The sequence below is a fragment of the Symphalangus syndactylus genome, chromosome 8 (genome assembly GCF_028878055.3).
Source record: "Symphalangus syndactylus isolate Jambi chromosome 8, NHGRI_mSymSyn1-v2.1_pri, whole genome shotgun sequence".
NCBI classification, from domain to species: domain Eukaryota; kingdom Metazoa; phylum Chordata; class Mammalia; order Primates; family Hylobatidae; genus Symphalangus; species Symphalangus syndactylus.
The window spans coordinates 141,620,679-141,645,460 of NC_072430.2; the positions used below are offsets into that span (position 1 = coordinate 141,620,679).

The 24,782-nt window shown below is 40.4% G+C and overlaps 1 protein-coding gene and 1 long non-coding RNA gene across 3 annotated transcripts in view; one reads left to right on the top strand and one right to left on the bottom strand.

Moving 5' to 3' along the window:
- Positions 1–10,498, bottom strand: part of LOC134737486 (uncharacterized) — a 74,740-nt gene extending 64,242 nt beyond the window's left edge. Inside the window, exon 1 of the long non-coding RNA XR_010122447.1 lies at positions 8,822–10,498. This is a non-coding gene — a long non-coding RNA (uncharacterized lncRNA). The remainder of the gene's footprint in view (positions 1–8,821) is intronic.
- Positions 10,499–10,515: 17 nt separating this feature from the next.
- On the top strand, positions 10,516–23,434 carry COPS8 (COP9 signalosome subunit 8). 2 transcript variants are annotated; one of them, XM_055291076.2, is made up of 8 exons: positions 10,516–10,713; positions 11,766–11,836; positions 13,235–13,283; positions 14,482–14,614; positions 18,695–18,802; positions 20,392–20,454; positions 21,399–21,440; positions 22,241–23,434. In XM_055291076.2, exons 1-8 carry the CDS (start codon positions 10,636–10,638, stop codon positions 22,318–22,320), a joined length of 624 nt encoding a protein of 207 aa, XP_055147051.1. In that variant the 5' UTR covers positions 10,516–10,635; the 3' UTR covers positions 22,321–23,434. The 2 variants fall into 2 exon arrangements, with proteins under 2 accessions (XP_055147051.1, XP_055147052.1); XM_055291077.2 differs by having other exon boundaries at positions 10,567–10,713; positions 21,393–21,440.
- The last annotated feature ends 1,348 nt before the right edge of the window (positions 23,435–24,782 follow it).

The following is a 24,782-nucleotide window of genomic DNA, read 5'->3' on the forward strand; positions in this document are numbered from 1 at the left end:
GTTTCCTTTCAACATTTCCCCATAAATCTAGTCTGGGTTATGATATATAATAACCAAGAGGTATACACAATATTATTTTTCATGTTTTTTCAAAGTTATTTCAGAAACACTACTTTTATATAGACTTGATATTTATGAATTTAATCGCTATTGTACTTTATGCTGCTGTCCCATTTTTAGCTGTAGCTTATTTCCTCTTTTTAGTAACTTCCTCAGGATAACTTCCCAGAGCCAGAACACTAAGTCCAAGGCTAAGACTGTTTCATTGCCCTCATTGTGTATTGCTACCTGGCTTTCCAAACAGGTAGCATCTACTGCCACTGGAGATGACGTTGCCAAGAGATCCATTGGAAAATTCGCTGGTCATGGACATCAATGTCCAATGGCAATGGTCCAATGGCAGCACCCCCCAAACTCCAGTTCCTCCAGAGGACAACTCATCAGAATTAGTAATCTCCTCTAGTCTGCTGAATGTTCAATGCCTCAGGAATAATAATAATAATAATAAATGTATCCCATTTTTCCCTATCTGTTCTTCTCACCCCAGTGACCCCTGCTCCAAGAGGCAGCCACCCATGCTGTGGGGCAGGGTTGGTTTCCACCCTAAGCAGAAAGCCCAGGACTCCTGGCCACATGGAGGGCTGGCTCAGGGCCGGCCTATTTCTGCAGCTGCTTTCCAGCAACTCTGACACAGACCCTTGATGGCAGAACCATCGTCATCACCTGGGGCCCATCTTCTAGCCTCGGGTCCTGCTGCCTCCAGCCAGGTGAACCATCTGGAAATCTTTCTCACTGATATCCATGAACTCTCCACCTCTTGCCTGCCTGCCTGACTGGACTCTAAACCTGATACACTTCATGGCTGCAAATGATCTGTGTTGACTTTTCTTCTTGCGGGTTTGGCAGGGGCTAATGTCACATTCCTCTCTTCTGTAGGTGACCTTCCTGCCTGAGGATTCCGGGGGTTGGTGACACATGCCCTGCAGCACAGAGGCCACTCTACCATCGCTGGGGCCCCAATCACACAGTCACCACACTAGGTGCACTGAGTGTCCTCCGTTTGTCCCTCCCATCTACTCTCCATGCTCTCCTCCCCATTATGCCTCAGAAGGCCAGCTGTATAAGCAACTGATGCAGACTTCCTGCCCTCGGCTTCCGGCTGGGCTCAGCCAGTGGGGAGCCCCAGCAGGAGATCAGAGGGAGAGAGGGGAGGAAGGTCCTCTGAGTATTGATTCCTCACTCCCTCACTGCCTGGCTGGCCCTTCAATGAAAGATCAGAGTCCCAGCCAAGCAGTCTTTGCTGGGCTCTACTAAATATTCCCTCCATTTGTCTTACAAAAATTCACCCACTGAAAGCTTACAATTGTACAAACATGACCACAATAGAAGGTTAAAATATTTTCATCATTTTGGGAGGCTGAGGTGGGCGGATTGCCCGAGCTCAGGAGTTACAGATCAGCCTGGGCAACATGGCGAAACCCCGTCTCTACTAAAAAATACAAAAAATTAGCCAGGCGTGGTGGTGCATGCCTATAATCCCAGCTGCTTGGGAGGCTGAGCCACGAGAATCACTTGAACCTGGGAGGTGGAGGTTGCAGTGAGCCAAGATAGTGCTACTGCACTCCAGCCTGGGCAACAGAGTGAGACTGTAAAATAATAATAATATTTTCATCACCCCCAAAAGAAACCCCAGATCCATTAGCAGTAATTTCCTATTTCCCCCAAACATCCCAGCCCATGGCAACCACCAATCTGCTTCTCTCTATGGACTTGCTACTCTGGACACTTCATGTAAAATCATACAATACGGGCTTTGTGCCTCTGTCTTCTTTCACTTAATATATGTTTTCAAGGTTTAACCATATTGTAGAATGTATCAGCACAGCATTCCTCATTATGGGTGAATAATATTTTTTTTTTTTTTTTTTTTTGAGACGGAGTTTTGCTCTGTCACCCAGGCTGGAGTGCAGTGGCGCAATCTCGGCTCACTGCAAGCTCCGCCTCCCGGGTTCACGCCATTCTCCTGCCTCAGCCTCTCCGAGTAGCTGGGACTACAGGCGCCCGCCACCACGCCCGGCTAATTTTTTGTCTTTTTAGTAGAGACGGGGTTTCACCATGGTCTCGATCTCCTGACCTCGTGATCCGCCCGCCTCGGCCTCCCAAAGTGCTGGGATTACAAGCGTGAGCTACCGCGCCCAGCCGGGTGAATAATATTTTGTTAAATGGATATACCACATTTTATTTACTCATTCGCCAGTTGATGAACAGTTGGTTTTTTTCTTCTTTTTGGCTATTATGAATTAAGCTTGCTATGAACATTCACTTACAAGTGTTTGTGGGGATATACGTTTTCCTTTCTCTTGGAATGATAGTGGAATATACCTATATAATATACCTACAAGTGGACTGCTACATCATATGGCAACTCTATGAAAGCTTTTGAGGAGTTACCAGACTGTTTTCCAAAGCAGCACCATGGTATAGTCCTTCAGCAGGGCATAAGGGCTCTAGTTTCTCCAAATCCTCACCAACACTTGCTAATGCCTTTTTATTATAACCACCCAAGTAGGTGTGAAGTGCTATCACACTGTGATTTTGATTTGCATTTGCCTGATGACTAATGATGTAGAACATCTTTTCACTTGTGTTTTGGACATCTGTCTTCTTTGGAGAGACGTCTGAGCAAATCCTTACTCCATCTTAACATCAGGTTATTTGCCTTATTTTTGAGTTTTAAGAATTATCAATATATTTTAAATTCAAGTCTTTTATCTGGCATGTGACTTGTAAAAATATTCTTCAATTCTTGGTTCTTTTCACTTTTTGATGGTGTCTTTTGAAGAACAAAAGTTTAATTTTGATAATGTCCAATTTATCGATTTTTTTTCTTTTGTTCCTTGTGCTTTTGGTGTCTTATCTAAGAAATCAGTACCTAATGCCTGGACATAAAGATTTATCCTATTTTTTTCTATAGTCTTAGCTCTCACACTTACGTCTTAGATCTATTTTAATTTTTGTAGGTGGTCTGAGATAGAGGTCCAACTTCATTTTTTTGCGTGTGGCTATACAGTTGTTCAACCATCACTTGTTGAGAAGACTGTTCTTTCCCCCACTGAATGGTCTTGATATCCTGGTTGAAAATCAATTGACTGTCAATGCGAGGGCTCATTTCTGGATCCTCAATTCTATTTCATTGATCTTTATGTCTACTCTTATTATCCATTTAAAGAAATGTCTATCTAATGTTTATTATTGTAGCTTAACAGTAGGTTTTGATATCAGAAAGTATGAGTCCTCATAGTTCTTTGTGTTCAAGATTGTTTCGGGGTATTCTGCATTCCTTAAGTTTGTATATGAATTTTAGGATCAGCTTGTCAATTTTAATACTGCAATCATAATATAAAGTCTTCCAATCCATGAACAAGGGATGTCTTCCATTTACCTAGGTCTTTAATTTCCTTCAACATTGTTGAGTAGTTTTCAGAATTTAAGTTTTACACTTCTTTTATTATATTTATTTCTAAGTATTTTATTCTTTTTCATACTATTGCAGGTGATATGGTTTGGCTGTGTTCCCCACCCAAATCTCATTTTGAGTTGTAGTTCCCATTATCCCCATGTGTCATGGGAGGGACCTGGGGGGAGGTAACTGAATCATGGGGGCAGTTACCTCCATGCTGTTCTTGTGATAGTGAGTGAGTTCTCAAGGTATCTGATGGTTTTTCTTTTGCTGTTGTTGTTTTATTTGTTTGTTTCTTGAGACGGAGTCTCACTCTGTTGCCCAGGCTGGAGTGCAGTGGCATGATCTTGGCTCACTGCAACCTCTGCCTCGTGGGTTCAAACGATTCTGGTGCTTCAGCCTCCCGAGTAGCTGGGAATACAGGTGCGTGCCACCACGCCCAGCTAATTTTTTTGTATTTTTAGTAGAGACAGGGGTTTCGCCATGTTGGCCAGGATGTTCTCGAACTCCTGACCTCAGGTGATCTGCCCGCCTCAGCCTCCCAAAGTGCTGGGATTACAGGTGTGAGCCACTGTGCCCAGCCATCTGATGGTTTTAAAGGCTGTTTTCCCTGCTCTTGCTCTTGCTGTCTCTTTCCTGCTGCCGTGTGAAGGTCTGCGCTTCCTTTTCACCTTCCACCATGATTGTAAGTTTCCTGAGGTCTCCCCAGGTGTGCAGAACTAAGTCACTTAAACCTCTTTCCTTTATAAATTACCCAGTTTCGGGCAGTTCTTTATATTAATAGTAGCGTGAGAACGGACTAATACAACAGGTGAAATTGTTTTCTTAATTTCCTATTTGGTTTATTCATTGCTAATATACAGAAATAAAATTGATATTTGCATGTTGATTTTGTATCCTGCAACCTCGCTAGACCCAATACTATGTCAATCAAGGAAAATGACCAAAGCAAGTCTCAATCATTTTAAGGAGGTGTATTTGCCAAAGTTAAGGGTGTGCCTGGGGGACAGGTTTATGCCTTTTTCAAGAGATGATTTCGAGAGCTTCAATGTTCAAAGGGGAAAGAGTGGGATATTGAGAAATGCACAATTTTCATGTTGAGGGGGAAGAAGAGAGTCATTCATGTCTTTGGCTCTGTGAATATGCATTTTTACTTAAGATAACGTAGAGGATGGGGAGAGGAAAAAATCAGATATACATTTGTTTCAGGTGTGCAGAGGCATAGCTTTGAGTTATGCCCTATGTCCCTGCACCTGTGAAGATAAGCTATCAATTTACATTGCCATGGTGAACTTTAACAGAAATGCTTTAGGGTAAAGATCTTGGGGCCCACAGGGGAGGTGTGTAGCTTTTCACGTGTGTAGCCATCTTATTTAGGAACCAAAATGGGAGGCAGGCTTGCATGACCCACTTCCTAGCTTGACTTTTCCCTTTGGCTTAGTAAGTTTGGGATACCAAGATTTATTTTCCTTTCCTACCTGTTTTGTTTGTTTGTTTGTTTGTTTTTTTGGTGAATTTCTTATTTACAAGATCATGTCATCTTTAATAGATATAGCTTTACTACTTCCTTTCCAATTTGGATGCTTTTCATTTATTTTTCTTCCCTAATTGCACTGGCTAGAACCTGTAGTACACTGTTGAATAAAAATGGCAAAAGCAGACATTCTTGTCTTCCTCCTGATCACAGAGAAAAGCCATCAGTCATTGACCATTAAATGTAATGTTAACTGCAGGTTTTACACAGGTGTTTTTTATCAGTTTGAAGACATTCCCTTCTCTCCCTAGCTCATTAAGTGTTTTTATTATAAAAGGAGGTTGGATTTTGTTTTATATATGTATTCTGCATCTATTGAGATGAATGTGTGTTTTGATCCATTATTCTGTTGATATGGCTTATTACACTGATTGGTTTTTGGATGCCAGAGCCATTACTCTGGCACATGGCAGGAATGGTAGCCTCTGATCTTCTCAGCTTTTCTACTGGACACAGAATATATGTTTACCCCAGAAAGCAAGCCGGAGTGAGAGCAATTAGGACCCCTGTATTCCAGACCTGTTATGCCTAGTGTGTAGTCTCCATCCATGAGTGGGAGCTTGCTGGAGGAAGGGAGCCTCTTGCCTCTTGGCCACAGTTAGCTGGAATTTAGCCTTAAACTTGGAGTGGATGAGAAATGCTTGCAACCTTTGCCTTCTTGTGAGACACCTTATCCCTTATTTGACAGAGAAAGGGAGAGTGAGCCCCATCATCTTGACCACATCCACCCACAGTGGAGCTTCTATGAAGCTGAGCTAGGTGTGGGGCGGGAAAGAGCAGATTATGGCTCAAATGCCACACACTCTGTTCTTTCCAAGTTGTGATAGATTTTATTGAATAAATTTTTTTTTCATTTTTTATATACCTTTAAGATAATTTCCAGAAACTTTTAAGTTTTCTTAGAAATTATTTTCTCCAACTATGGTTGTTTCAGCGGGAAGTGTGTCCACAGAAGTGGAACTCCCCTTCATGCACTTTTTAAACTCTAGGGGTGGTAATGATGTCACACTATTGTGAGCCCTGGGGTACTATCCTTTGTAGTTTTCCAGTATCTTGCCAGTACCTTTGTAAATAGCCATTTTATTAAATTTTCCTCAAATTGCCCAATCTGAGATATGGTTTGGCTCTGTGTCCCCACCCAAATCTCATCTCGAATTGTAATCCCCATGTGTCAAGGGAGGGAGGTGATTGGATCATGGGGGCGGTTCCTCCCATGCTGTTCTCATGGTAGTGAGTTCTTATGAGATCTGACGGTTTTGGTGTTTTTCTGTGTGTGTGTTTGTTTGTTTTTGAGATGCAGTCTCACTCTGTCACCCAGGCTGGAGTGCAGTGGCGCGATCTCGGCTCACTGCAACCTCCACCTCCCAGGTTCCAGGGATTCTCCTGCCTCAGCCTCCCGAGTAGCTGGGACTACAGGTGTGTGCCACCACACTCAGCCAATTTTTTGTATTTTTAGTAGAGATTGGATTTCATCGTGTTAGCCAGGATGGTCTCCATCTCCTGACCTCATGATCTGCCCACCTTGGCCTCCCAAAGTGCTAGGATTACAGGCGTGAGCCACTGCACCCGGCTGAGATTTGACGGTTTTATAAGTGTTTCAGAATTCCTCCTTTGCTCGTCTCTCACCTGCCTCCATGTAAGATGTACCTGATTCCCCTTCTGCCATGATTGTAAGTTTCCTGAGGCCTCCTCAGCCATGTAGAACTGTGAGTCAATCAAACATCTTTCCTTTGTAAATTACCCAGTCTTGGGTATTTCTTTATAGCAGTGTGAAAACAGATGAATACACTGAGTATTCCATATGTTTCTTGCTACAACCCAGACCGACACAATGGGAGTGTTCTGAGCACAGAGGTGACCAGGGCTCATCGTCCGTTCTCCTCTCCCACTCTTTGTCCCACACTGGCCAACTCATCCACATCCCAGAGCTTCAGAGTGAAAACTCACTCATCACCAAGTGGATGGCATTAAGCCATTCGTGAAAGATCCATCTCCATGATCCAATCACCTCCCACGAGGCCCTCCTCCAACACTGGGGATCACATTTCAACAAGAGATTTGGAGGGGACAAACATCCAAACTGCATCAGCCATCCTAGTGCAATTTCCAACCTCCTCAATCACTGTGCTTCTCCCAGAGAAGAGTTATGGAAAAAGGGCCAGCTTGCACAAGGGGAAGACTAGGTGTGGTAATGGGTCTGAGACCCCCATCCTACAGCCTCTGAGCGCATGCTTCCCTTCAGCATGCTGACCCCATGCCTCACTGCAAGAGCAGAGAGAAACGCAGTCCTTCCCACTCCAATGCCAGCATCTCCAGGAACAGAGGGTCCTTGTGGGTGCCTCTCATTGACTTTCTTGCTTCTTCCCAGTCTCGATCCCTCTTCTGAGTTGCACCTCCGGAGATGACAGCCTTTTACGCCACACTGCCCTTTCCTGTACCCCTTCACTTCTCTCATTTACTATCAAAAGTCTGGGGGGAAAGGTGGCTCCAGCACAGTACAGTGACAACTTAAAACTGAATGTCAACCATCACAGTCCTAAAGACGCTTCAGTGCTTCACTGCCACTTGGAGTTCCCAGTGTCCAGGCCAGGGTCTCGCCTTAGACACCCAACTTCTCCCAGAGACTCCTCTCTGCCCCGCAAGGACTCTCTTTCTACCCTCTCTGGCACCCAGGCTCCAACTCCCAAATTCCTGTACTGGTCTTCTAAAGAACAGCTTGGTCCTTTAAGTGACACCCCATCTCCACCTCTAACCTGTGATATGTATCAAAAGCCTCACCGGGATTTCCTATTCAGCAAAGAGCCAGCTTTGTAGGTTTCCACCTCTTAGAGGCCCAAAGCACCTGCCAAAGCTTTCACGTTATAGTTTTCCCTTTAAACGATCAAATTGCCAAGCAGGGCTTCCATTGAATATTTCTTTGCCCCAAAAGGGTTAGAGACCATTATTACAAGCTTCAAAATCCTGCTCGTCATAGTTCTGTCAAGTGATCTTAGAATCATACTGCCCTCAGTCCTTCTCTTCCTTGCAGCTGTGGATGAAACTCTGTTGCTTTATTCCACCAAGATCTCTCTAGTTCTGCTAACTACTTATGTGCCCTTCTATTTAATGTTGGCAGTTCCTTGAGGAACACTGCAGTGTTTTTTTTTTCTTTACATTTCATTCAGGGAATTACTAAGCAATCATTTCCACACAGAGTGTTGTGGATTACGCAAAAAAAAAAAAAAAAAAAAAAAAAAAATCAAGGATGGCTGTTTCTGTCTTTAAATGCTTAATAATTTTATCTGTAAACTTGTGGTTTGTAAGTGAGGTCCATTAAGACAATGGAGCATGAGCCAGGGAAACAGGCCTCTGTATGTGGCCACTGATGTTTCATACAGCATTCACAATGCACCATGCACGCTGAATTCCCTGTGGACCCCTGATGTTGCGAGGCCAGCAAGACTCAAAGTGAGCACAAAGTACTGAGGGAGATGGGTGCTGACACCCCTGAAAGGCCACACTTTTCTCCTTAGAGCCTAAACTTGTTTCGAAGGCAGAAAGAAGGCAATGGTGTCTTAAGAAACATGAAGAAACCATATTGTATGAGTCACAGTTCTCTAGAGGGACAGAACTAATAGGATATATATATATATATATATATATACACACACGTATATATATATACATATATATATATACACACGTATATATATACGTATATATATACACACGTATATATATACGTATATATATACACACGTATATATATACACACGTATATATATATACGTATATATATATAGAGAGAGAGAGAGAGAGAGAAAGGAGTTTATTAAGTATTAACTCACATGATCACAAGTCCCACAATAGGCAGTCTTCAAGCTGAGGAGCAAGGAGAGCCAGTCCAAGTCCCAAACTGAAGAACTTGGAGTCCGATGTTCGAGGGCAGGAAGCACCCAGCGTGGGAGAAAGATGTAGGTTGGGAGGCTAGGCCAGTCTCTCTTCTCACATTTTTCTGTCTGCTTTATATTTCTAGCTGGGCTGGCATCTGATTAGATGGTGTCCATCCAGATTAACAGTGGGTCTGCCTTTCCCAGCCCACTGACTCAAATGTTAATCTCCTTTGGCAACACCCTCACAGACACACCCAGGATCAATACTTTGCATCCTTCAATCCAATCAAGTTGACACTCAGTATTAACCATCACACATATCATTTATGTTCTTATTCATGCACTTCTTTATATTAGACACCTGATTATGCCAAAAGGCCAGTCCATAGTTCTTTTGCTTTTCAGTCCTTCCTTACTCATCGGTGAGTCCCAGGTCGAGAGTGGAGGTAGAATTCGTGCACATAAAGTGCGATGAAAACAGGCAAGTTCACTTTGTGCAGCATTTGTTTTTACCAGCGTGGTTCTGGTAAAAACAAAATACATATGCGTGTATAAGCTATGAAGTACAAATTGTATCATTTCTGTGATTCCACATGAGTTCAGTGCACTTATATTAGTATTTAAAACTGGCATTGCACAACGTAAAGATGGATGGTAAACTTCATGCTAACAATTTAAATCTAAATTTTTCTTGGAATGATATCAAATAACACATAAAAACACTATGAAAAGAGAGAACCTGAGATGAAAGAGAAAGTTTTATATTTTATGACCTTAAAGGCACTTTCCTTCTGTTTTTTTGAACAAGGAAGCTCTGCACTTCTCTCTGAGCCCCACAAATTATGCAGCCAGCCTTGCAGCAGGCAACAAATCAAAGCCTCTTTCCTGGGGGTCTAGTGAGGGATGTAAAAAACAAATATGTCAATAAATAATACACAATATAATGTTCGCTAACAATCAGTGCTGTGCTAAACAAAAGCCAGGATGGCTACAGCAAGCTGGAGGGGAGCTGAGAATTAGACGTAAATTCTGAGCGATGGGAAGGGCCCTAGATTTTAGGGCGTTGTGCAGAAGAGTAACCAGATTTGCTCTACGTTTCAGGAAAGAAAAAAAAAAATTCCCTCTGGCTGCGGTTCCGAGGATAGCCTGGAAGGAGGCAGGGGTCCCGGCTGGAGAAGCGTGGCTCCGGCGGGGCGTGCAGGGCGAGCCCGGGCGGGGGACGCTGCCCAACAAGCAGGTTTGGGGAGACTCAAACCTTAGATTCTGAGTTTTTAATCTTGTCTCCTCAAAGCAGGGAACTCACAAACGTTTCGTGAGCACCTACGGTATGCAGGGCACGGTGCGGAGCCCTAGGGTCACTGACTTGACCAGGACAGCCGAGCAGCTACAGGATCCGTCGTGTTCCCCAGCAATTTTAATATTTAAAAATTCGTTACTGTTGCTGTTACTTGTTTCCTATGTATTGGATGTCTTCGTGAAGAACCCTCAAAAGTGCAGCGAACTCCTCCCTGCCAGAGGGCGGCCGCGCGCTCTGAACACAGCTTCCCGCAAAGCCGGCAAGGTCCTCCAAGGCACCGAGAGAGCCGGCCAGAACGGCGGCGTCCTATCCCGGCTGCGGCGATGTCTGACGGCGCCCCGGAACTGACGGTCTGGTACGCAGGGGCGCTCGGCGGCAAAGGCGGCTTTAAACGTCATCGCGGGCGCGACGCCCGAGGGACAGTCTGGGGTCTGGCTGTCCGGAAGGTGCAGCGGCGAGATAGGCCGCGAAGATGCCAGTGGCGGTGATGGCGGAAAGCGCCTTTAGTTTCAAAAAGTTGCTGGATCAGTGCGAGAACCAGGAGCTCGAGGTAACCGTTTGCGTGGCGCTGGGAGAAACTGCGGAGTAGTCTTAGGCCCCGGGGCGGCACCGGTTTCCAGGGTAACGGGGTCTGAGGCTCGCGGGCTTTGGGAGCTCACGGGGCGGGCGCGGGAGGTGGACGTGTGGGTCGTTGTCCGCCGCGGCCTGCTCCGACCGGGCCCGGTCTCCCCGAACTCGCCGGGACCTTTTTGTTATGTGTCTTCAGCTTGTGAGCCCGAAAACCCAGTGCATCTTTGCTCCAGCACCTACGGATAAGCTCATATTAATTAGCCATCTTTCCTTCCCAGTATCGGGTTGGGAGAGAGTAGTAATGTGGGTTTTATTAAAGACCTTGGTATACACACACCAACACACACCCCAACTTACACACACCAAGAAAGATGTGACCATTGTAACCTTTTTTTTTTTTTTTTTAACTCACAAAGCCTTTCTCGTAATGTTGTCAAGTAAGCTTGCCATTTTGTCTTTAGTAAGACAGATGAAAGTTATGCAGCTGTTAAAGTTAATGTTTTTCTTAGACACTTAAAAAGGGTTTATATCATTAGTTTTAAAATTAAAGGAGACAACATCCAGAAGCAGCAGCTCACTAATAGATAATAGATACTTTCCTATTGAGTTAAAATTGAAAGAATTGTCTTTGCAACGCAGCTGTGGTGATTTTCTGTCTCTTATTCAGGACGCTTGATGTAATGGGCAGAATCAGAATGCTTCAGGAATCTGTCGAATTTGTTTCTTATAATAGTAAGATCATTTAAATGGGAATTTGAGAACTGGGGAAGGGGATCCATTTACATATTCTTGAATGTATAAAGAAACTGAAGCCCAAAGGGAGATAAATCAAAGCTGATGACGAATATAAACTTAGAATTTTCGTGTTTGATACTTCTTTAAGCTGTTTCTAAATTTATAATAGGACTATAAGATTACTTATAATCTTAGACTAAAAAGACTTTTTAAAATATTATCTTAAAAATGAAAGTTAAAGGGTAAATGAGGTTTTTAAAATTTTGTGTTGTTTTGTTTTCATTTTTGGCCTTCTAGGCCCCTGGAGGAATTGCTACACCCCCAGTGTATGGTCAGCTTCTAGCTTTATATTTGCTCCATAATGACATGTAAGTACGTTTAACCTAAAGCCAAGAGCAACAGGTTTCTCAAAGTTATATGGAAATATTTCTGCACTGAAGTAGCACCACCAAACATAGGCACAACGAGCTACCTTTTTTATTACAGTAATTGTTAACATTTATTTCCTATTGAATCGTAGGTTAATGAATTATGATTAGGTCGTCATTGTCTTACATATACTTTCCAGAAAACATTTCAATTTATTATGACAAATTACGTCAGTAAATTCATTTAACTTTTTCTTTGTCTTTTTAAAAAACTTCTATGACCTCTATTTACTTAATATATAATCAATAAAACAAAAGAAGTGGAAAGAGAAGATTGCAGCCAAGAGGAATTCATTACAAACATGTATGAGATTTCTTAAGTTTTTTTTTGTTTTTAATTCTTCCTATTTCACATTCACATGGAAAAGTCAGCATAACTATGCTGGGCCGGGCGTGGTGGCACACGCCTGTAATCCCAGCACTCTGGGAGGCCGAGGCAAGTGGATGGCTTGAGTCCAGGAGTTTGAGACCAGCCTGGGAAATATAGTGAAACCCCGTCTGTCCTAAAAATACAAAAAATTAGCTGGGCGTGGTTGTGTGTGCCTCTAATCCCAGCTACCCGGGAAGCTGAGGTGGGGAGAATCACCTGAGCCCAGAAAGTCGAGGCTGCAGTGAGCCAAGATTGTGCCACTGCACTCCAGCCTGGGCAACCAAAGTGAGACCCTGCCTCAAAAGGAAAGCATGACTGCAAAAAAAAAAAAAAGTCTCCTATAGTTCTGTGACTCACTGATGATTCCTGATAACATTTTATTTTAAATTCTTCCAAAACCTTTCTTTTATATCTTTTTAAAAACTAAATTGAAATTTTTATTACGCATATGTAAGGTTTTTTTTTTTTTTTGTAAAACTGTCGTTATATGTTTGTTGTAGTTCAAGCCTCCAAACCCATAAAAACTCCTGCCTCAGAAGCTGTGTACCCACTGGTAGGAGGGGCTGTAATCGGGAGAGAAGTGTTGTGTACCGTGCTTATTGTCAGGGAATGCTAGAGCCTTGATAGTACATAAATTTGTTTACTTTTATATCCTAATAAATCATTTGGGCTATCTATAAGTCCTCATGTTTTTAGTGTGCTGTTGCCTTAATTTAGGATATGGATTATTATTTTTAAAAAATTCACTAGAAATGGCAAAATATTACTTTGGTAAAAATATTTCATGTCCTTTTTATCTGGAAAACCACTATTGCTTCCCCAAAACAAATTCATATAAAACTAAATTTTACTTTGTGTTATATAAAGTATACTTCTGTATGTTTGGTTTGGGACCTGGTAGTTTTTAACATTTACTGAGATGATTATGTTTTTAATTGATTATTCTTCTTTGTGGTGGCGTAAATTAGGAATAATGCAAGATATCTTTGGAAAAGAATACCACCTGCTATAAAATCTGTAAGTATCCTTTAAACCTATCTTACTACTTTAATTTAATGACATTCCCTTAAACGACAACCTTTTATAAGTTTATGTTTTCTATCTGACGTCCTAGAAATAGTCATCAGACTGGTATTAAGGATTCGAAATAAATCTTCAGAGTCCTCTAATCAGTAATTTGAATTTTGCTGGGGTGGTGTAGAATTTGTGCTCAGTTTCTGCTGATTAGATTTCTTGAGACACTTTTATGTGCAGCTTCCCTAGTTAAACAGCTGAGCCAGTTTAGATGAAGGAAGGTCCTGGAGGTGGTGGAGGCAGCTGAGGTGATTTTCAACCGGTTTATGTTGCTTCCTATAATGGTACTTATTTTGAAACTGCCATTGTTTACAAGAATACTTTAAGAATGATTGACAGCAATAAGATTATTTTTGTTAATTAGGATTTTAAATTTCTTATTTTGGTTGGGAGATTAGAAGAAATAGCCTGTGAAAAGGTTCTTCCAAAGTGGAATGAAGTAAAATTTTAATGTCAAATGATTCCATGTGTCTAACATGAGTGTCAAGTGAAATTTTTAACATTCTTGAGATATTACCAAGAATTCATCTAAACTTTTGTTTATTGTCGATATTCATCAAGAGATGAGATTAGTATTTTTACTTTTTTTTTTTCCTCATTCTGTTAAGATTGGAATATTCCTCAGCTTCTTTGGCTAAATAAAGAAGTACTATAAATTATGCACATAAGTTTCAATGATATTAGTAGAAACTCTATCCTTAGAGAGGCTACAATGTATGACATCTTAGATTGAGGGTCTCTATTGTTAACCATTTTGCTATTACTTTTGACCTAAATATATATACATAATGTATCTATGAAATACAAATACAGCATCTTTAAAAACAATGCTTAAGCTAATTAGTCCCCAGGCTTCATTCTGAAATGTTTTTTGACTGCTTTCTCATGCCTTAATTTGCTATTGTAGTAAATTTATATCAGCCATACAAATAAATTTTACCTCATTGCTCATAGCGTTTAAAAACCTTTTCATAGTGATTGGGCTGAAAACATAATTGCATCTTTTAAAATAAATGTTGAATTAGGTTTTAATGATGTAGCTAGCAAGTTTTTATTATCATTTCTGATATTTTGTTTTAAGATACAATCATTGGTGCATTTACAGAGTGAATACCCTCTAAGGCAATAATATTTATTGCAGGCAAATTCTGAACTTGGGGGAATTTGGTCTGTAGGACAAAGAATCTGGCAGAGAGATTTCCCTGGGATCTATACAACCATCAACGCTCACCAGTGGTCTGAGACGGTCCAGCCAATTATGGAAGCACTTAGAGGTAGTGTTTCTTTGTGGTTAAAAATGAAATTAGATGAGACTTAGTCCCTAAGTGCTGCAGTGTTGAAGTAATAAATCAGTGGTGTGTGTTTAAGTAGATATTTTTGATAGGTGAAAAGAGCAGTTTTCAGAATTTTTTAGATTTGCCCTAATCATGCTTCTTCATTTTTTGTTGCTTGAGATTACATTGGCTGCTGTGCTTTTGTTGTTTCTTAATTCTAGATAGAAATTGCTCATCAGTTTTAAGAGTTTTTTTTGCTATTAAAATGAGATCTTGTAATATTCTAATAAGTTTAAGGTATGGGTTTGTAGAGATGTGAAAATAGAGACTGCTCTTTGAATTTTGTAAGCCTCAGCCTTTGATAGGTGTTGTCTTAAGCTTCTGGATTTTATAACTAATCAATTTAATACATAGATGCTCAAATGTGTTTTTAATTGCTTTGAAAGATTACAAGCCTGGTGTGACAGAGCACTGATCCCACAATAAAATCTCATTCCCTGCCTCTCTACGGTCTCCCACCCCTAGCATTTGCTTCCAGTCCTCCTGGTTCACTCTTTATAAAATGATATAATCTTGTTTTATGTTGTTATGTACTCTTATTTCTTATTGTTACCCTTACTTCCATAGTTAATATCCACCGTCACTGTATGCCTTCCTACTGTGGAGGAAGTCAGTGAGCAGGAATTTTTTAATAACTGTTCATCACTCTGCTAAGGGATATCAGCTTTACAGGGCAGCAGACAGCAGAGATTGTTTCTGAAATGCACATAATTCCCTTGGAATGGTAAAATTCTTAGCAGCATAAAACATAACAATGTAAGTGACAAAACAGGAGGCAGCTACTTTAAGTGTGAATGAAATGAGCAGAATCCTAAGGCAGGCAGATAGATGGGAAAGGAGGAGTGTGGAAGAAGATTGCACAGGTATAGCAGGGGCAGTTTCAGAAAGTAGCACCAGAAACCTCTTCATATAAGCCCTGAGGAATTGGTGTTATAGTGGACTTTCATAGTATCCTTGTGATACAGCCTTGTGATTGTGGTGGGGCGGTCACAGGCCATGTGCCTTTTCCCAGCGTTTTACAGCGGGTTCATTGGCAGGACTGGGTTTGGGGACTCCTTACTCGTTCAGCAAGCATTCTGTTGTGCACCGTCAGGTCCGTAGTTTTATTACTTCCCAGAGCCTCCTTTCACTGAATTCCATGAGATTGAGAATTCCTGGCAAGCAGTTCAGTAGACCCAGGAAAGGCTATATAGCGTACCATGTGGGAGTTTAAACTCTGGGTCCGTGCTTCCGGAGCTTAAATTCTGATCCTGTCACTTACTAGGGTGACTCCTCAGTGTCTTATTTTCCTCATTTGTGAAACGTGATTAGAAATAGTACTTTTTCAGGTTATAAATGAGTTAATATATAAACATGTACCTTATTCTAAAGCACTACAGTATTCCTGAACATATCCTGAGACAAATCTCCAGATTCATGAATTGTACTGTGGTTTCCTTTGTAAAATGCAGCCAGGTCAGGATGGTCTCTTAACAGATTGGTCTTACTGATGAATTTAACATTTTGCTTCTTAACATGTTAGAAACTTATTTTCTAGTTAAGAACTTTCTTAGATCTTTTTCCATTCTATTCTAAATTAGGCACAGTCCGATTAGAAAACTGAAAATGACTTAACTGAAGAGAAGCTAGTGAAAACTATTTTTTTCAGGAAACAAGGGCTGAGGAAGTACCTAGGAACTAGGTAGACAGTAGCCATTCTCATCTGAGGCTTGAAAGGGCAAGGTGAGGGGCCAGTGTTACTGGGGTTCCCCACAGGATGGATACAGAAGGTCAGCTGGAGCAAGGCAAGGAAAGGGCATAGGAAGTAAATTCCCTGACCTTCCTTCCCAGCCTCTGACCTGATAGAGCCCCAATTCGCCAAAGCAAGAGAGCTCAGGTGCAACAGGCATTGGTGGCCAACCTCCCTGGCATACAGCATGGCTGGGAAAGACAGAAGAGGATTCAAAAGGATGGGAGTGACTAGCTCCTCTTCCCTTCTGTCTCCAGCACTGGCAGTGATGGATGAGCGGCACTTGAGTATTTGTTGAACAACTGCTTTTGCGTTCTGTTAGCGTTTCTGTTTTCACCAAAAATGTGTTCCATCAACTACTGCCACAGATATTAGGTGCTGGCTCAATTTATTCCACCTTCCAGCGTGTCATTCTAGGGCCTGAGGTTACAGATTTCACAACTTGAGGATCACAGAGTGACTAGTCGGAATGTAGATGTGATTCGTGCCAAGTGGATATTGCAGCTTCTGAGACAGAGAACACTTAGCCTTTATTTTTGCTTCATCAGCTCACTTCTCCTCCCATCACATGTTTTTCTTTCCTTTTCCAGTGATATCTTTTTACTTTTCTCTCCCTTTTGTTTATCTCCTCCATTCTCACTGTATTCCTGTTTTATTCCCCACTCTGAAAATATGACCAGAATATTTGAACTGAAGTAAATGTTTTTGAAATACAGTTGACTTACTAAATGAATATAGTTTTATGGTGTATACTTCTCTAAAAAAAAAAAAAAAGTATATTTCTTTTCCATTGTTGGCTCAGTTCTTTTCCATTGAATGTATGCAGCCTTAATAGAAAACGTTTCTCGGTGTTGTAAAGTCTGTTAGGTTACAGGCTGGTTGAAGGAAGGAAGGAACCTACAATAATAAGTGTAAAGCCACAGAAGGAAGAGCAGACAGTGGCTGAGTGAAAGCTGGAGAGGATGTCGGGCTCAGATGAAGGGAAGGGATGGGAGTGTCGGCAGTTTTTAAGGAATCTGAGAAAACAAAGCCTAAGTGTTGGAGTCGTGCCCCATTTTGGTTCTCGTGATGCCATCGACAAGCATGTATTTGGCATATATTTCACTGGAGATGCTAGGTGTTTGGGGGACTATAAAGATAAGAGATACCCCTTCCTGTCAAGAAGTTTGGAATATAATTGAAAAGAAGGGGGTAGGTGGAACAGTGTCTGCCGTAGTGGAAAGTTGCTTGTTAAAGTAGAAGTGTAAACAATACTGCTGAGTTTAGAGAAGGGCAGAGATCGTAATGAATTATAAACAGACTTAGGAATGGTAGAGAGCAGACAGGAGGGCATTTCAGGCCACGGGACAGCATAAACCAAAAGCCCCAGGGGAGAAGGTGTAAGACTTGTCCGAGAGCCAGTGGACTAGTTTGACACAAAGGGTATCTGGGGGAATTGGTGTAGTTTGACAATGTCCCAGGAATGGAGAGAAGATTTAAAATATGTTAGGGTGTTTGTTTTACATATGTACACTGGCCTATTAAATATGGAAAGTAAAATCCAGAATATTTCCTAAGCATGTTGACCACCAGGTGGAGGAGCTCTTACCTTACCAAAGAGACTGCCCAGGGAGAAAGTCCAGCTGGTTTCACAGTGCTTAACTCTGCCGTACTCCTGAGGTTATTTCATTGGGTATGTAAGCCTGGGGACAATCCTAAATGCCATTTTCAGGAAAGTTTTCGTTGCTGATATTGTTTGGCAGTCCCTTCTTAGAGTCATTCTTTCAAGGTGGGAATTTAGGATTTTGAACTTTAATTCAGTCAAGGGTTTGATGCAGACTTGGAAGAATGCTCCAGTTACAAGAGTTGTTCTGTAACTCCCAGGTGTGGTCCTGTATTAGAGACGTTTTTGAAAAGGACAGCTGATTACGCAAATCAGTTTTCTGCTCCTTTGATTCCAGCATTTGTAAATGAAATAAGATAAGTAAAATTTATATCCCCATTGCATAAACATACTGCATTTTCTTAGGGTTAGAGCCCTGTGTTTAGTAACCCTTTTCCATGTTAGTAATTTTCATTATCTGAGATTTTTCATCCAAGAGGAAGTGTAAGAAATGTATTTTTTTTCAGCAATATTTGAACCCCCTTTACATACTGGGCATATATATTTGTATCTGTAAGCACAGAACTCTTTGGGTTCATCTGGCCTTGCTTATGAAAACTGGACAAGGACAGTGGTGTGATTTAACGACGTGCTTTGAAAATGCTGCTCCCCTGGTTCACTCTTTGCCAACCCTCCACTCCCACGATAGATGCAACAAGGAGACGCGCATTTGCCCTGGTCTCTCAAGCGTATACTTCAATCATCGCCGATGATTTTGCAGCCTTTGTTGGACTTCCTGTAGAAGAGGCTGTGAAAGGTATTTTTGGCTTACTTTTTACTTACAAGGAAAATGGAAAATAGAGGTGTGAATTGTAGGTTCACAGTCTCCTCTGAAACACTTGGAACAGAATATGCTTTTGGAGTCCATGCTGTGTTTTTTGAGAGGTGATATGAAACAGGTGTGGAACACCCAGCAGGCACCCTGCAATCATGCATATTAATAGTTCTATAGCAAGCAAATGCGTGAATATCCACACAGTTGGTTACAAAAATATGTCTTAATTGGCCTCTTTACTTATATTTGGAAATCCTTATTTCGCCCTTATTTGGTAAAGGCAGCATCATCCCCACGTCCCTTTTCAGCCCATTTTTGACCCATACCCTAGGCGCTTGCTTGCTCCCCACTCATACCTGCTGGTCTCTCCAAATGTAACTTCGCATTTTTATTTCTCAGCTGATGCCCAGACTAATCCTTCCTCTTGCTCGTTGTTATAGAATATTGTATACACCTGGGCAGGTGCGGTGGCTCACACCTGTAATCCTAGCACTTTGGGAGGCCGAGGTGGGTGGATCATGATGAGGTGAGGAGTTTGAGACCAGCCTGGCCAACATAGTGAAACCCCGTCTCTACTAAAAATACAAAAAATTAGCCAGGCGTGGTGGCAGGCACCTGTAATCCCAGCTACTCAGGAGGCTGAGGCAGGAGAATCGCATGAACCCAGGAGGTGCCACTGCACTCCAGCCTGGGCAACAGAGTGAGATTCCGTATCAAAAAATATATATATATTGTATATACCTTGTTGCATTGTTTTACCATGATTGACATTTTTGATTCTCCAGCTAAAATATGAGTACCATCAAGCACTACATCCTAAATTTCCAGGGCCTAGCATAGTTGTAGATACATGAAGATAGGTTAATGAAAGTTCTAAGTTATTACTTTTATTTACTAATACAAACATTTATTTCTTTTGGCTCTTAAAATTGGTCTGTCATTTATTTTCTATATATAACATACTTCAGAGCTCATATTCTCAGCTGACCACCTGGATGTGAATGCTGGTACCACCCATCCTTGATGCTAGTGGCTATGTGACTTAGGACAAATCACTTGAATTTCCCTAAACTTTATTTTCCATACCTGTCAAATGATGGCCTTATATCCCACTTCATAGAGTTGTGGTGATTACATAAAATCATCCCTATAAAAGCACGTAGTCTGGTACCTACAGGTAAACCTTCTGTATATGGAAGCTGTTTTTTATTATTGCTATCTTTGTTATCACTGATATGATGGTCACAAAAGGCAACATATTAGTTTTCCTTATGTTTGTTTTAAATAATACTGATTAGATTAATACTATAATATATTCTTGACAGAAAACTAACCATCTTTTAATGATTATAGCAGCGTAATAGAGTAAAATGAGGCTTTGATACCTGTTTCAGAAATATTTCAATAATAAGTTTCCATGCTTTTTGTAATACACCTTTCTAGTAAAAATGCATATGACGGGTTATACTAAACACATCAGGTCTTCTGTACAACTAATGTCATGGACAAGTTGTGGATTTTGTGGGGTGTTTTATTCTTTCCAAATGTTTATGTGTAATATACTTCTTTAGGCATATTAGAACAAGGATGGCAAGCTGATTCCACCACAAGAATGGTTCTGCCCAGAAAGCCAGGTAGGTGGAGCTTGCACCCATTTATGCAGCGTTGGACTCCTCTAAGACTGCTTCAGGTTTTCAGGCTTTGGTTTTTGATAATTGGATGTAAAATTCTGCTATACTAACACAATGGAAATAACTCATTTTAAATAAAGCGTAGTAGACAGGGTAGAAAGGATCACCTAGTTTAAACTCTTAAAAATGTATTTCCTGTATATAAATGATTTTGTGTAGGTGTTTCATGGTCCTTACACCTTAGTTTTTACTAAATATTAATCTCCATCCTTTTATGGAGCCATTTGTAACTGAGCTTATCCTTCATATCCAAACTGTTGTCTGTATTAAAAAAAAATGTTTAAATATTCAACTGCCCCCCTTTTCTGTTCGCACTCAAGTCATACGGGCACTTTTCCTGTGGCTTCCACTTTCACAGAGTTAACTTCTCTAGCCCTCCTTTTAAGGCCTTAATTTCTATGACCTGCCCTCATTGTCTTTATCTGAATTCCCAGCCCCTCAGTCTTGCTGTTGGAAGTGAGCCACACTCATTCCCACCTGATAGTTTCTCCTCGTCCTGCTGACCAGGAGTGTCTTTTCTGCCAGGTCTTTAGAGCCAAGCTTAATGCCCACTTCCATAAATCTGCCTTCATCCACATCAACCCAAGTTTCCTTCCACCTGCTCGGAGTGCCTACGTTTAGACATTGCTGAACATACAGTAAAGGATTCTCAATGTGCTCAGCCCTTTGAGTTACAAAAAGTGGGAAGACATGATCCCAGTCAAGTGAGATAGTGGGGGAAGAGTAATATAATAAAGACTTATAATAGAGCACAGTTATTATCCCTGTTTGAGAAATAAATGGCCATAAATGCATGTTGTGCTGAAAATAGCATGTTCTATGAAAGATCTTTACAATGCCTTCTGTAAATTGAGCTGTACATTTTTTTTTTGTTTATTTAATTGCAGGGGCCCTGGATGTTTCCTTTAACAAGTTTATTCCCTTATCAGGTATGTATTTTCATATTTACAGTTCTTAATGTCTCATTGTTCCTAATTTCTTTTTTGTAGTATATATGTATATGTGTGTGTGAGTGTGTGTATCTATTTCTTACCTTGTAAACAGAGGTTAAATTTCATAAATGTGTAGTAATACATCTGGTTACAAGAGTGAAACTGGGCTCCCCCAGAGCTTGCCTTGAGGCAGTGGCCTCCTCTGGGCCAGCTGCAGAGCCTTCTTATTCTCATGTCGGGGAGGCCTGCCAGAGCTGTTCACCAGTACCATTATTCAGAAGGCGTCCCCAGGCTGACGTGTAGTAACTTAAATGTTGGAATGTAAATTCCTTGAGGTTGTTTGTGGGTTTTCTTTTTTCTTTTTTTGGTTCATTGACAATTTAATATTCTTCAGTGATGCCTGGGGCATGGGAAGCACTCTAATTATTTCTTGAATTTAATGTTGCATGGGTAAGGATGTTTTCAGGAAGAGCTGTGATCTTTTAAAAGAGATGTTGCAGGATAAAAGTGTCTTTAACCTTTACATAGAATACTTCAATAACAACAACATCAGATATGCCTTTACTAGCAGTTAGGTAAAACCATACTCATAAAAGTTGAGACTTCTTGTCTTGCTTATCAAAAATGTCCAAGCCTCTATGATGTAAGATTTTGTCTAAAACCAGGACAAATCTAAGAAAGTTAACTTACTGTTAAAAACTGAAAAAATTGAAGGCATTAGGGGAGGTAGGTGTTGGGGCCAAAGCTTTGTTAATGTGGTATGTAACTTGAAGTGTGTTTGTTTCTTTAACATACAGAGCCTGCTCCAGTTCCCCCAATACCCAATGAACAGCAGTTAGCCAGACTGACGGATTATGTGGCTTTCCTTGAAAACTGATTTATCACTCTGAGTTCAAGATTCATCTTCAGAATCCTGTATACTGACAAATATAGAAATGTAAAGTTTGTATTTTCAATTTATTGGATGGCTTAAGCACCTCAGCATTCCTTACCGAGTATGTGATAAAATACATATAGAATATAAAATTTACTATATACATTTTGTCCTTAAACATTATGCTGAACAGTTGTTGAAACAGTTCTCATTTTGTAATATTTAATAATCTGGATGGAGCCCGTCAGTATTACAGTTAGTTTGTTTTCTAGTGACTCATAAAATAAGATTTCCTGTTTCATGTAGAATAGTGTTTGTCAACTGTCTTTTCTCTGTCACAGCACATGCCATACTCTTATATGTACCATTGGTTGATAATTATAATGATTCATTTGGACTTGAAGAAAGATTGTCCCCAGGCACAGTATCTGAATCACTGGGGATTATGATTCACCCTCTTTGGAGAACGTGTTCTCTTTTCACCCCCCACCTCCTGAGAGCCATTAATGTAAAATACAGAAACGTAGCTGAGGAACAAATAGACCATTTCCATACTAAATCAGTTTGTTAACTTTAGATTTTTCCCAATAGTGTGAGTATATCCATTGCTGGCAGTGGAGGGCTTGCCATGAAAATGCCACTTATTTAAGACATTCATGAGACATATTAACTTGTGCTGTCTCCTTTTAGAAGGGGAAACTTAAGTGTGGAATGCATTATATGGGCAAAGAAGCTATGAAGATACATGATACACTTTGTACAACTATCCTGCAGCCCATTGGTTGCTTATATTTATCCCTTGGCTCAAGTTCTGCCCTTTGAAGGAATACTGAGCAAGTCTTTCATTCTCTGTGTGACAGCCCTCTGAATATTCGAAGTTGTCTGTTGTAACTTAAGGTTATAACAGCCCTTAGTTCATTTATTCTGCATTTGTTCAATAAATATTTAACTGAATTCTTCAATTATTTCATCTAAGATAGTTTCTGGAAATTTCTCTTGATCTTGCTGTGGACACAATCTATTTTGTTGTTGTCTCAATATGAATCTCTTAAGTAGAAATGAGCTGTATGGTGAATCTGTGTAGTGATAATTATATAATTTATTTATTTTGAATGCATTTTAGTGGCTATTTCAGTTTTTCTTAACATATATGGGAATACTTTTTGAATTGCAATTTTATTTAACCTGGATAGGTAAGTCATATTAAAATTCCTTGTTTTACAGTTGAGGAAATGGGAATTCAAGAAGTCAGAGGATCAGGAGAGTGATCAAGAGAATGACAGTGCCAGTTTTTTTAACTTCCAGGTATTTAGTACAAATTGTATCCATGGTGACTTTTTAAAAGCAGATTAGAGCCAATCCAAATGTTCATTAATAGGGGATTGTTTGAATAAACAACAGTGTCGACTGTGCAGGTGTAAAAGGAGTGAAGATCTCTGTACTAAACTGGAATGATCTCCAGAGTGAAAACACAGAAAGCACATGTAGTTTATATGGTTATTTTGAGGGTAACAAAAGGAGGATGATTACAATTATATATATGTACATATTTCCTTATATTTCAAAACTAAGCAATTGGGGGATATATACAAAATGAATAAAATAGTTCCCTAAAGAGGAAGGAGAGGACAGTGAACTACTACATAGAGAAAAAATAATCTCAAGTGATGAAACACAATATTTCAATTTTACATTGTCAGTAGGATATACACTAAGGACAGAAAAAATCTTAGACTAATGAATGTGGTTTTTCATGATTAATTTCACAAAATCTTGATATCTTTATTATTAAAAGTATATTATAGATTAAATTAATAATCATGTAACATTAGACCCCAGTAATCTTAAATTTGACATGGAAACCTCATTATATGCTTTATTTTTCTTTGTAAACAGTAAATATTTCCTACTCCTGTCTACATGAAAAGGTCTAGAGTAATTACAGTTCAGTAACAATGAGCACCACTAGTACCTAGATTGTGTTCTTTCATTTTCATTTGCAATTAAAAGGAATAAGAACTTATTTGCAAAACAGCTAATAGGTCCAGGGCAGTAAGTGTACAAGTTCATATCTTGTACAAGATGTCCACGATTCAAGGAGGCTCTTAAAGACTTGGGATTCTGTCAAAGAGTTATACAAGCCAACTTGAAGGGATTTCTACAGGCCATGTAAAAATGAGACAGTTTGAGCATGAAATATTTGTATATGTGTCTATTTTTAACTCTTAATAACTTCATCACTGTACAAGAAAGGCAGGATAAGTGCTTGATTTCACTTCCCTTTATTATCAATTTTCAGGACAAATTGATATGCTTCCAATCTCTAAAGCAACAAAAATTGAACCTGTAGGGTAGTCAAAAAGCTCATGCTGGAAAATACCACCTAATAAAGATAAAAATTAGAAAAACAGTACTTGCAGCCCTTAATGAAACAAAGAAGGGATCATGGAAATATATATCAGTGC